The 14,097-nt window shown below is 44.5% G+C and overlaps 2 protein-coding genes across 3 annotated transcripts in view; one reads left to right on the forward strand and one right to left on the reverse strand.

The window, feature by feature from the left end:
- The window catches only part of zbtb25 (zinc finger and BTB domain containing 25), an 8,032-nt gene extending 4,541 nt beyond the window's left edge, over positions 1-3,491 (reverse strand). The window contains exons 1-2 of one of the 2 annotated variants that reach the window (XM_044376407.1): positions 3,403-3,491; positions 506-686 (exon numbers count right to left, since the gene is read on the reverse strand). In XM_044376407.1, the coding sequence (XP_044232342.1) occupies positions 506-678 (173 nt within the window). In that variant the 5' untranslated portion in view covers positions 679-686; positions 3,403-3,491. Of the gene's footprint in view, positions 1-505; positions 687-922; positions 1,570-3,402 lie in introns of those variants that run through there. The other variant, XM_044376406.1, reaches the window with a different exon arrangement.
- A 1,895-nt stretch (positions 3,492-5,386) lies between these two features.
- Positions 5,387-13,752, forward strand: zbtb1 (zinc finger and BTB domain containing 1). Its single transcript, XM_044376380.1, has 2 exons — positions 5,387-5,960; positions 9,008-13,752. Exon 2 carries the CDS (start codon positions 9,012-9,014, stop codon positions 11,073-11,075), a length of 2,064 nt encoding a protein of 687 aa, XP_044232315.1. The 5' UTR covers positions 5,387-5,960; positions 9,008-9,011; the 3' UTR covers positions 11,076-13,752.
- Positions 13,753-14,097: the final 345 nt, after the last annotated feature.

Consider the following 14,097-nt stretch of genomic DNA (forward strand, 5'->3'; position numbering starts at 1 on the left):
CAACAGACACACAACAGACACACAACACACACACAACAGACACACAACAGACACACAACAGACACACAACACACACACAACAGACACACAACAGACACACAACAGACACACACACAACACACAACAGACACACAACAGACACACAACACACACACAACAGACACACAACAGACACACAACAGACACACAACACACACACAACAGACACACAACAGACACACAACAGACACACAACAGACACACACACAACACACAACAGACACACAACAGACACACAACAGACACACAACAGACACACAACAGACACACACACAACACACAACAGACACACAACAGACACACAACAGACACACAACAGACACACAACAGACACACAACACACACACAACAGACACACAACAGACAGGTCAGTGGTTTTGAAGTAGCAGTAAATAAAGTTTCATTTTGAAGTTATTCTATAAACACTCGGCTGTGCAGCTGTTCGTGTTATTTTGTCCACCCTGACCTGGACTGATGGATGAAGATCATCTTGAAGTAGTTGGAGAAGGCGGCCAGAACGGCTCGGTGGGCTTTAAAGTACACGTTGCCGATGGCGACGGTGCAGTCGCACAGGAAGCCGAACTCCCTCTGAACGTTGAGCTGCTGCAGCAGGAAGAGGCTGTGAGCCGAAACCTCCATGACACACTCTGAAACACACACACACACACACACACACACACACACACCACACACACCACACACACACACACCACACACACACACACACACACACACACACACACACACACACCACACACACCACACACACACACACACACACACACAGGAAACAGGAGAAATGGATCATACTGGATGAATCAACAACAAAAACATATTTTAAGGCACCAAAACAAAAACAACCTGCAGATGATATTTTACTAACAGTCGACAGTGTGAATCTGTTGAAGCAGAAGAATCATGGAGGAACATCTGCCTCAGTGAGATGTGACATCATCAGGTCCGTCAGGAGAAACCAGCTGCAAGTTTCCTTTCTGTTCAGGAGAGAAACGCTGGAGGCGGAGCAGCGACCGAACGGTGACACGTCCAGTACAGACAGAAGCAGCCTGCGGCCTCACAGCTGGTCACCTGGGACACCGTGTGAGCGAGACGTGTTTTTTTTTCTTGCGGACAGATGTTTGCTTCTGTACAGCTGCTGGAAATACACACTGACATCAGCTTTCATCTGCTTTGATTTTCAAAGACAGACAGCTACGTGTTTGTGTGCAGCACGTAACCTGCACGTGTCTGGATACACACGTGAACGTCAGGGCAGTGTGGGGATGTGACAGGGTCAGAGGTCAGAGGTCAGAGGTCAGTAGGCACAAAAGCAGCGACAACAAATTTGGAAAGTTTTGAAGACAAGTTAACAGTCAGTCTGTATGATGTGTCGCTGCTGCTGCACAGTGACAAACGAGTGTCCACAAGTGTCGCCATGTTTACTTTTTACATCACGATTCTTCTTCTTTGTGTTTTTTGGTGGATTTTACATCATGCAAATCAAGAATTTCTATTTCTATCCTTAATTGTCTGACGTGCTCTCTACTGGAATCATCCAATGAGACGCAAAGTAACATTAAGAATGTGAACAAATACATTCAGGATGCAGCTGGAGGTCTGGGCGGGTCTGGAGGTCTGGGAGGAGGACCTGGAGGTCTGGGGGGAATCTGAAGGTCTGGGAGGACCTAGAGGTCTGGGGGGAATCTGAAGGTCTGGGAGGGTCTGGAGGTTTGGGGGGAATCTGAAGGTCTGGGAGGGTCTGGAGGTTTGGGGGGAATCTGGAGGTCTGGGAGGGTCTGGAGGTCTGGGAGGAATCTGGAGGTCTGGGAGGGTCTGGAGGTCTGGGAGGGTATGGAGGTTTGGGAGGGTCTGGAGGTCCGGGAGGGTCTGGAGGTTTGGAAGGGTCTGGAGGTCTGGGAGGGTCTGGAGGTCTGGGAGGAATCTGGAGGTCTGGGAGGATCTGGGGGTCTGGGGGAATCTGGAGGTCTGGGAGGGTCTGGAGGTCTGGGAGGGTCTGGAGGTCTGGGGGAATCTGAAGGTCTGGGAGGGTCTGGAGGTCTCGGGGAATCTGGAGGTCTGGGAGGGTCTGGAGGTCTGGGGGGAATCTGGAGGTCTGGGAGGGTCTGGAGGTCTGGGAGGGTATGGAGGTCTGGGAGGGTCTGGAGGACCGGGAGGGTCTGGAGGTTTGGGAGGGTCTGGAGGTCTGGGAGGGTCTGGAGGTCTGGGGGAATCTGGAGGTCTGGGAGGGTCTGGGGGAATCTGGAGGTCTGGGAGGGTCTGGAGGTCTGGGGGGAATCTGGAGGTCTGGGAGGGTCTGGAGGTCTGGGAGGGTATGGAGGTCTGGGAGGGTCTGGAGGTCCAGGAGGGTCTGGAGGTTTGGAAGGGTCTGGAGGTCTGAGGGGGTATGGAGGTCTGGGAGGGTCTGGGGGTCTGGGAGGGTCTGGAGGTCCGGGAGGGTCTGGGGGTCCGGGAGGGTCTGGGGGTCTGGGTTTATCTGGCTGGAGGTTCCATCACTTCAGTTCATTTTTGCCAGACGCATGTGAAGCGTCTCCACCAGACACGGATCATGGTTTTGGATCATGGTTTTACTCTTTAAACATCAAACAGCTGCAGCTTCCTCTCTGTCATGTGATCAGAAACTGAATATTTTAGATTATTGATCAGATTTGATTCATTACTTTCTGACATTTTACAGACAAATCGACTAATTGATGAATTGAGAAAATGATCAGCAGATGATCAATAACGAGCAGCGACATCAGCAAAGATTTAAATAGAAGCTGCAGTCAATGACATCACTAACAAAACAAAGTGACGTCACGTGATCGCCAGCAGAGCTCCGCCCACCTCTGACCTGAGGTGTAATGATACAAGGACACAACCTGACCTCTGACCTCTGTGAAGGTCACCTGCAAACACACACACGCACAAATATACTCACACCATGCAAACAAACACACACTTACACACACGCACATTTACAAACACACACATACACACATGCACAATTATACTCACACACACACACACACACACACACACGCACGGGGAGGGGGGGGGGGTGTCTTTAGATGATGATAAACGATCTGTGAGCCAGACAAACCGGAAACCGGACATCTGCGCGACCGAACAACACCACCACAGACATGCGCGTGCACGTCGTGTCGCGCCCGCAGCCTCCTCCATCCTCTGTCTCATTCTCATTCAGCAGCACGCACGTCCTCATTCACCTACACGCACACAGGCGCGTGCGCACGCCCACCCCCCCTCGTCGTCTGTGTGTGTATGTGTGTGTGTGTGTGTGTGTATGTGTGTGAGCGCGTGTGTGTGTGTGGCGTGCACGCGCGCCGTCAGTCGGACTCTTACCGCAGAAATCTGCAGATTGTCTTCAGATTCTGGAGCCGATTTGTTGCTGCACCGATGATCTCGCAAAAAGCCGCGTCACGTCTCGCGAGAGGAAGGTCAGAGGAGCTGATCACGTGAACCGACTGTGTTACCTATCAGCATGTGATCAGTGATCAATAACTGACTTCGTGATACGTTTTAATCCATTTTAACTTAATAGACAGAAATAAGACAATAAACCCGAAACCATGAAATAAATATAACATGATATCATAGAAAATATGATAAAATATATGAAATAAGTAGCAAAGCAATAATAATGATAATGTTTATTTGTTAATAGAGTTTATTTTTTTTAGCATCAAATAATCAGCTCAGATTCTTGTTATGAAGAGAAAATAATACAAAAAGACTTAATGACGTTATAATAAATACTTTGGTGTTATTATTGATTATTTGCTTTTAACCGACACATGGAGCCTGTTTTTATAAAACCAAGATTCAGACGGTTTATATTTTACTGTCAGAAAACATTTTGTCACCCAGTTGTTTATTTTGGGTTCAGTTGATATTGTTTATTATAACAATACGTTTCATCTGTTGCCTTGAAATGTTTTATATAGTTTATGTAGATTATTATTGTGAGATTTTACAGCTTTTAATTTGTCTTTAAATGCCAGAAAAAAATGTCATTGGTTCATTTTCATTTTTAAATGCATTAATAGTTCTACATGTTTTTAATTTAGAAGATCTTTGTGTTTTATATTAAATACTAATTTTATATCAAACATTCTCAACATCGTTTCGAGTTTATAAATTGAATTTTTCGTTTATATATATATATATATATATATATATATATATATATATATATATATAATCATACATTAATATCAGAACAATGATTTTCCTTTTTGTAGTTTTTTCAGTATTTGTTTTTTCTGTTTGTGTGAAAATGTTTCATGAAAATGAAACAGAGTGAGCTATCCTGCGTCTTTGAGCTGAAAACATTTGTGGTTCCTGAAAATCAGCTCAGAGTGAGACCTCCTATCTGGTTGCTCCTCTCTGAGTGGACTCAGCCCGTCAAGTAAACAGAAATAATACGTGACACTTCCTGTTCAGATTTTCAAAATAGTATATTTGAGATTGTCAAATATAAAATTTAAATATTTTTTACAGCTATGTTTATATTTATTATATATACAAAACATATCATATATATCATATATAAGGATTGTTAACTTACAACTTTAATGTCGCCGCTAGTTTAAACAATTATTATTTAAACACACTGTATATGTAAAGCCCAACTGGGGACAAGAGTTGAAAATTAGCAACAGCTATAAACTTTCTGTGCAGCACATCAGTTTCATGTTCTGTACTGGAACTATGTTAAATTGCATCGTCCCTATCAAATAAAATAAAAATTAAATTAAATAAATGTAATATGTAGTGTTTTATTTTCAAAGGAATTCATTTTTTAAATTGTAATGTGTGCATCTACAATGTTTACTGTTGATATTATTATAGTTATTACATTGTATTTAAGTGTATATACATAACATTTAATAATTGTAATCCCATCACCTCCCAATTACAATAAAATATAATTACTAAAAACATGCAGTATTGTTCTTCCAGAGGGAAAACATGATTTCAAACTTACTTATCTTGTTCAACCTCTGAAGTGTTTCCTGCTGCAAGAAGACACCAGTCACAGAAAATCATTATACAAAGTGAAGAGAAAACACTGTGAGAGCTGATTATGAACCACAGTCTCTCCAAGTGTAAAAAAAAAAAATGAACAGAAATATTTATTTATTATCTGTTGAACTGCAGCACTGAAACAAATCACAGGAAAAGCAAATGTATTAGCTGCAAAAAAACCCTTTAATTTAGCAAAAACTTAACTTAAAACACGAAACTCTGAGGAACAAGATTAAATTTGGGTCCTCTGCTTTATTTAATTTTTTTTATTTTGTGAAGGCACCTGAAACATGGAGGGAAACCAACAGCCAATAATACACCAACAACCTACATGAATGAATAAAAATGTATATACGTTAATTGGTCTTATTGTTTTTGTACATATTCATGTTTCAGCAGTTATTTGTCTTATGAATTCATTAGTCTATATAAGTAAGTTGTTATTATGATCATATAATACATTAATAAATGGCCGTGCTCAAAGTACCAAATCTTATTTGGAAATAAACGCTTTAAAATAATAAGACATGTTGTGTTTTTAAGTGAAGTAATTATGGTTTTAGAGAAAACAAACTTTCTTTCTTTCAGACTTCAAAACATTCAAACCAGCAGAATGAAGAGATGAACTTTATTCCGAAGGCCACCATTTCACCGGAAGACTTTTATTTTGTGTTGTCGTGATTTCCGCTGTGACGGAGCGGCAGTTTCTGCGGAAGTTGTTTCGTCCTGCAGCAGCAGCAGTAGAAGAAGAAGCAGCAGCAGCAGAAGAAGAAGAAGAAGAAGAAGAGGCTTCTCCTGCGTCTCCTCTGCCCGCCGGACCCTCCGCGCTCTCCGCCGCCAGCAGCAGCTCCTCCGCGGGCCTCCGTCTCACGGTGAGTCGGCGGGTGTGTGCTCGGCGCTCCGGGCCTTCTGCCCGGGAAGAGTCAGAAAAAATCCCCCGCGGCCTGCTGCGCTCCGTGCGAGCTGAATGCGGGTGGCAGTGCGGGGGCGGCGGGCTGTTTGCGGGACAGATATGGCTGTACGGCCGTCAAACTTACAGCACGTAGAACGTACGCTTCCGGCCAGGGTTTTCAAGATAAACGTGACGTGTTAACAAAAACAACGGTTTCTAACGACTTTCACCTTAAAGTAAACATCTTATTATTCGTGTAAATGAAAACAAACTAATGTTTACTTTGCTGTGTGTTGCTGAATCAATCACAGAGGCCTCCTGCCGGCCTGTTTCATCTCCACTCAGGCGTCACAGTATTTAGTTTGGAGGGATAAACGCAGTGACGTCCGGTTGGTTTGATGCTAGCAGCAGTTAGCTTATTAGCTGTAATCTCCATTTTAGCTCGTCCGGCCTCTCCCTGCTCTCTGTCGGCTCTCTGCGGGACTGACAGCCGCTGAATGCGGGAATGTCCGCGGCGGGCCTGCGGGGGGGTTGCGGGGAGGGAGGGGTTCCACCTAAAACACCTCAGATACATTACTGCAGTAAAAGTACCAACACAACAGTGTAATAATACTCCATTACAAGTAAAAGTCCTGCATGTAAAATCCTCCTACAGTATTACAGTATTATGAGCTTGATGTAGTTAAAGTATTGCAGTAAAAGTACATAAGTATTATGAGCTTGATGTAGTTAAAGTATTGCAGTAAAAGTACATAAGTATTATGAGCTTGATGTAGTTAAAGTATTGCAGTAAAAGTAGTGGTTTGGTCCCTCTGACTGATATATTATTATATATGACATCATTAGATTATTAATAGTGAAGCATCAGTGTTAGAGCAGCATGTTACTGTTGTAGCTGCTGGAGGTGGAGCTAGTTTACACTACTTTATATACAGTTAGCTAGTTGTACTTAGTTACTTTCCACCTCTGCAGTTTGACATCTGGGAATAATAACGTCAGCTGTACATGTTTCATCAGAGCTGGTGCAGTAAAACAAACATATATGTTAAAGGGAAAGTTTTACAAAACCGAACCGTAAAATCTGGGACAGTTGACTGGTTCCTGTGGTCTCAGTGTGTTCTTCTCATGTCTGAGAATATATTCAGACACAGAGGAAACATCTTTAAAATATAATTAATCCTCTCTGAACATCTGGATGAAAGAATGTTTGTTCTACTGCACCATGAAGAAGATTTGTAACCTGTTTCCCCAAGTTGTGACTCTGTTTCCTGTCCAGGAAGCTGCCGCTTTCTCAATTAATCGATCAGTTGTTTGGTCCTTTTAAAATGTCAGAAAATCCGTGTTTCCCAAAGCTCAAGATGCAACTGAAAAGATCTTGTTTTGTCCACAACCTAAAAATATTCAGTTTACTGTCAAAGAGGATAAAAGAAACCAGAAAATATTCACATTTAAGCAGCTGGAATCAGAGAAATATGTCACAGTTTTTCTTTAAAAAATGACTCAAAAGGATTCATGATGATCAGAATAGTTGGTGATGAGTTTCCTGTCGATCAGCGACAAGCATCAGGAAGCCAAACAGCTGGACTGACAAATGAGAAAGTCCTCATCTGGCTAAAATACTTATCAACTTTGAGCTTTTAACTCAAAATTCAAATCATGAATCATTTCCTGTGAGGCCTGTAGGTCATCATCGCTGTGACGTCATCGCTGTGACGTCATCGCTGTGACGTCATCGCTGTGACAGATGAACGTTCAGTTAACAGTCAGACGTTTGTTGTGTTCTTGTTTACGAGGATCACAGTCACACATAGATATGAATGAAAAAGCCTGTAAGCTGTGGACGACGTACCGACACATTATAAACATAAATCACAGCAACACAATAACCAGAAATCTACACAAAACAAGCAAGTGTAAGTGCGTATTATTGTTCACTATGATCTATGTTCAGAAAACAGTATTTATGAATTTTGAAATAACAATCCAGGTGCGACAGTAACTTCCTGACATACAGTATTAAATCACTGAGTGGTGAAGAGGCTGCAAGTATGTGTTAAATATGTTTCCAGTGACTAATATCTATATATATCTATATATATATGAATATAGTGTCCAATAAGAAAACACAGAGTAGAAGAGCAGAATGTACATTTTTAGTTTTCATGTGCTCGGTATATTTCAGGTTTACTCAGCAGCCTGTATCCGTCCTACACGCTTCACACCGAATATTACGCAGCAATAAAGCTGGTTATTATGTGGATATTATGTATATGTGAATGTACTTTAATCACAACACTGTTATCTCTGAGATCCCTGAAACGTATTCTGCAGAATGAATCTTTATTAAACGTCCACCCGACAGCCAAAGGATTCAGTTGGTGTATTTAATTCAAACAGCAGTCACTCAGTTTACCATCATATTTGCCAGAAAAACAGCACATCCTCACTCTGGAGAAGCTGGAAGCAGTGAATGTTTGGCATTTTTGGTTAAATAAAAACAAGGAATAATTTTCCAGCGATAGATAAATTGTTGCAGCTGTGCTCAGATTAGACACCAGCAGCCTTTTTTTAATCCCCTGTAGTCTAGTTTCTCTTCCTCCTCTCTTCTTCTGCTCCTTCAAATCAGTGAAATGACACCTGGCTGGTCGTCTTATCATCGCCGTCGTCTGTTGTTTCACCTCGAGCCTCCAGAGCTTCAGGCCACCTCGTCATAGATGCTTCCTGTTGAACTCTTCAGTAAAAACAGAAGTATCTCTGGATGTTCTTCAGAGAGTAAATGTCTTCTGAATGAACTCTGATTAATAAAGTTTGATGAAGCAGCGGCTAAATGACTGAAGTCAGATCTCTTAATTATTCAGGCCTGATCCTGAGTCATAGCAGGACTGAGATCTGTTGTCACTGAGCACAACCAGCCAAACGTTATGAAATACACTGCAACGCAATAAAAGTCGACCACAGAGAAACCTCACAGCAGAAAGAATGCAGATGTTTCATTTCTCTCTTCATGTCCTCCTCTGTTGTCTGCAGGGCGATGGCGAGGCTGAGCCACAGCGATCATGTCCTCCAGCAGCTCAACAACCAGCGGGAGTGGGGATTCCTGTGCGACTGCCTGATCGCCATCGGTGACATCTACTTCAGGGCGCACAAGGCCGTCCTCGCGGCCTGCAGCTCCTACTTCAGGATGATGTTTATCCGCGACCAGCAGGGGGCGGGGCGGCTGGACCTCAGCAACATGCAGATCAGTGCCGAGTGCTTCGACCTCATCCTGCAGCTCATGTACCTCGGACGCATCGTCGTTGGGAGCTACGAGTTCGATGAGCTTAAGGCCTCTATGGCGTACCTGCAGATGTACTACATCCCCGACTCACTGGAGGATCTCAGGGACATCAGGAGCTCCAATCTTACGCCGTCCTCTTCGGCCTCCTCGTCCTCCTCATCCAGCTCCTCCACTGGTCCCGCCGGCGGGAAAATGATGTTTGGAGTGCGCATGTACGAGCAGCAGAGGCCTGCTGCACCAGAAGCAGAGCGTTTACCAAAAACTGTCAGCAGCACCGCCGGACGTCCAGCTGTTCCTGCGACCACCAGCAGGCCAGTGGTGGCGGAGGAGGTGGTGGTGAACACCCCTCTGATTGTGGCGCCGCCAGTCGTGGACGGAGTAGTCGACCAGCCGTGTGACTTGAGAAAGAGATCCGGCGGGAGGAGTTCGACTCTTAAAGACCGTCCTCGATTCGGCCGCACCTACACCTGCGACGACTGCGGCTTCGTCTTCAGTTGTGAGAAGCTTTTGATTGAACACATCCTGACCTGCACCAACCGGAAGGCCTATCACCCGCAGAGAAGTAACATCGAAGGCGACAACGACTCCAGTAAGGCCGAGAGCTCCGCCTCTGAGAGCACGGAGGAACACAGGGTCATCTGTAAAGGCGAGGAGGACTGGCCCGAAGCCAAGGCGGACTCTGACCCCACCATGAGGTCATCGGCAGCAGGAACAGATGGCGGGCCCGGGTCCACCAGAAGCATCTCCATCAAAACAGAACCAGAAGAAAGTGTGTTCCCTGAGATAGAGGTGGTCCGAGTCGGCGAGCACGCCAGCAGAGACTGTAACACGCGATTCAGTGACGCCACACGAAAAGACTTGCTGAGGGAGAAGACGGGATCGGACCGCGAGCCAGAGCCTGGCGTCTCAGGTTTAGAGAACAACAGTGAGCCTTTCGAGGGTCACATGTCCAGCAGCGATGATTCAGGAATCCCAGCGAAGCTCCGGAAGGTCAAAGACGAGAAGCCAGACACCGACTGTTCCCCCTGTGAACTGTGTGGTGCTTTGTTAACGGAGGAGGACAAGTCTGCTCACTACCTGTCCAATCACATGGGCCATATTTGTGCCTGTGGGAGGTGCGGCCAAGTGCTGATCAAAGGTCGGCAGCTTCAGGAGCACGCGGAGCGCTGCGGTGAATCCCACGGCGGCGAGTCAGACTCCCATGGGGAGGACGAGGTGTCGCTGCTGGAGGAGCCACAGGGGATGGAGGAGGGCCTGCTGGAGGCGGCCGACCTGGCCTGCCCTCACTGCGGTCTGCTGTTCCAGAACGAGAGCCTGGCGTTGGAGCACGCTTTGGCCTGTCATGACCCGGAGCTGTTTCGCCCCGTGCTGCTGGAGGAAGGCAGCGAACCGGATCACCGCCGCAAGCACTTCTGCAGCATCTGCGGCAAAGGCTTCTACCAGCGCTGCCACCTGCGGGAGCACTACACCGTCCATACCAAGGAGAAGCAGTTCACCTGCCAGACCTGCGGGAAGCAGTTCCTGCGGGAGCGCCAGCTGCGGCTGCACACTGACATGCACAAAGGCATGGCGCGGTACGTATGCCCAGTCTGCGACCAGGGAACCTTCCTCAAACACGACCACGTCCGACACATGATCTCCCACCTGTCGGCCGGGGAAACCATCTGCCAGGTGTGCTTCCAGATCTTCCCTGGGGGAGAACAGCTGGAGAAACACATGGACGTCCACCTGTACATCTGCGGCGTCTGTGGAGAGAAGTTCCGCCTCCGCAAAGACATGAGGAGCCACTATAACTCCAAGCACACCAAGAGACTATAGGAACGATCCAAACCGTCCTCTGCATTTATACTAGTTTGTTACTAAAAAAAAGCCATAAATGTGAGAACAAATGTATGCACTTGAACACCAAAAAGACAACTTTTTGAACTGCACTTTTAAAGTTTATGCATAACCTAAACAGGCGTTCACACTGCGAGCAGCGGGGCTGATGATTGGTTACTCTGTTATGACTCATCGTGGGTGGGTCCTCTGATGACATTGAGTTAACACAGCTCAAAACATGCATCACGTTTCACAGCTTTCAATCAGGATTTGATGAGACGTTTCCTTCCTGTCGGTCGTCAGATAAAAGCTGGAATCAACTTCTGTTCATGAAACAATCAAGTGTAGTAGCCACCCGTCACAGCTAACCAGCTAAATAGCTAACTAAGATGAAGATTAGTACTTTGAATATTTATAAAGGAACTGGGATTTTATAAACATGATATTTACATTTCATGTTATTTGGGACATCAAACATTAACAGTTATCCATCTTTATTTTCCAGAGTCTGAAGTGATTCTTTAAATTGTTGCCTAACTATCCAAAAACCAAAAGAAATCAAATTTACTCTGAGATGAAACAAGACAACGAGCAGATCCAGAACCAGTTTCCGAATTGTTAATAATAAATATTCTGTTACATAATCTGTTAATTGATAAATCGTTTCAGCGCTAGAATGTACCAAAGTCAACTTGGCAGGTGGAGAAAACCTGACTTATGATCAGATGAAACAGCACTGGACCTTAATGTTTTTTTTCTGGTGTTTTTCTCGACTTGCCTGCAGCCCTCAGGTCAACCGGCCTGTCGAGAAAATTCCCAGCATGCCCCTCTACGTGGCTGGTTTGCGATTGTGTTGCTCGCAGTGTGAACGCACGGTGAGACCGGCAGAGAACTCCAAAAGAAAGCGACAGTGGCGTGTCATCAGAGTGCTGTTGGAAACGACGCTGCAGGAAAACAACCAAACTCTCGCTGTGACTCCAGATCATTTAAAGACGTCCACACTATACTGTAACTGGAGTGGTGAATGGAGGTGGTTGAAAATGAGGTTAAAATCAACAGCGGTGCTTCTATTTGCTCCAAACAACGCAACAGTTTTATCTGTGAGAAGACGCCCAGTTCAGTTTTGTTTTTTTGTGTTTTTTTTTTGGAGTGAACTGCCTGTCGAAGTGTCTGTCAGCGTTTCAGAGGGCTGCGGTGCCTCAAGCTTTGGGTCGACGTTTTCTAGCTTTGATGTCAACTTATTTCTCAGAATACTAAAGTCTCTGAAGACGAAACATGTTTTTAATGTTGTAGTTAGTGAGCACAGTTGGTGGAGTAAGACTGAGTCCTGTTTTCTGATTCTTTTGTTTTACAAGTTTGATAGCACACTGATTCATACTCTTCTTCCCTTCTTCAGTTATTGTGCGGCTTTACATTCACCGTGTCATGATGACACGACACTCGCTGTCCAAAATGCTCTGTGATTGGTGCCTTTACTGTAACAGTGGTGCGTCTCAGTCTTTTCCTTCCCGTCCTCTTCACAGTGATGCATAATGGGGAATGGACAGACAATTAATGAACTGTGTTCCACAGATTATAAGAAAATCCTGCAACAAAACACTAGAAACGGTCCGTCCGTTGGAACCAGCTCTGCACCATCGTGCTGAACTGGACTGTGCTGTTTTTAATTTTCTGTTAGACTTTGACTTCCTCTAATGCCTTATGAGTCATATAAAGATGTTTTCAGTGTAGTTGAGCTCCTGTCATTAAGGCTGTAACTTAATATAAAACCACACCACGTGTTCACAACTGACCCAAACCAGTTTCTAACCAACCAAACCATTAAAAAAAAAACCGTCCCAAACCTGTTACAACTCAAACCATTTTAGAATCAGCCTGAACCAGTTCCGAACCGACCCCAACTATCGTGAAGTTTAGAACAACCGCAAACGTTTTCAGATCCAGTCTAAACCAGTTTGAAACCAGCAAAAATCACAACAAACCCAACTACAATGTCCTCAGAACCAGTTCCAAAGCAACACTTACCCATTCAGAACCAACCTAACCAGTTCAGAATAACTAACAAACTGGTTACAAAGTTAACTTCTAGTTCTGGACAAAACCGAGTGACCCTTTACTAGTTGACCATTGCAAACTCAACCAGCAGAAAAAAAGTTCTGAACCAAACTAAACCAGTTCAGACTCATCTAAAAACCAGTTCAGATACTGCCGAAACCAGTTCCAAATGGATGCAAACAAGACCTGACTCAATTCCAGACCCACTCTAAATAAAACCAATCAAGAGTAAACCCTAACTAGTTAGAAGGCAGATTCAGGTGGAACCAGTTCTGGACCAACTCAGACCAGTTCAGATATGGTGAATTTCAAAACTGAATCAAGTGTAAAACCACAACAATCATTTAAGATCCATCACTAAACTGGTTAAAAATCAACCTCAATTAGTTCTGAACAAAACTAGTTTTGAATGAACAAGTTGGAAAACAAATGCAAACCAGTTCAGAACCAGCTGAAATCATTTGAGAACTGACCCAAACCAGTTCAGAGCCAACTTAGATCCAGCATTAACCATTTTGGAACCAACTTAACCAGTCTGCAGCCAGTCTAAACCAGTTTCAAACAAACCCAGATATTTCAGAACCAATGTAAACCGTCTTAAAATCAGTTCGGACCCAACTCAAAGCACTTCACATTCAACCCAAACTACTTCCAACCAGATCAGATCAGCCTTAGTTCCCAGCCGACCCAAACAAATTTAGAACTCAAACGTTACTGATCCACTTGAAACTGTTATCAGGTCAGAAAAAACACTTCAGAGTGAACATAAACTAGTTGGAAGACAAATGCAAACCAGTTCTGAACCAGCTGAAACTCTCAACAAACCCAAACTAGTTTGAAATCACTAGAAACTAGTTCAGATCCAACTCCAGTCACATCAGAACAACCTTAACTGGCCCAAATTCAGAAATAACCAGTTCAGGATCAACTTCACCAGTCAGACGGTTGAATTTCAGTTGAAGTT

The sequence above is a fragment of the Thunnus albacares genome, chromosome 16 (genome assembly GCF_914725855.1).
Source record: "Thunnus albacares chromosome 16, fThuAlb1.1, whole genome shotgun sequence".
Classification (NCBI taxonomy): domain Eukaryota; kingdom Metazoa; phylum Chordata; class Actinopteri; order Scombriformes; family Scombridae; genus Thunnus; species Thunnus albacares.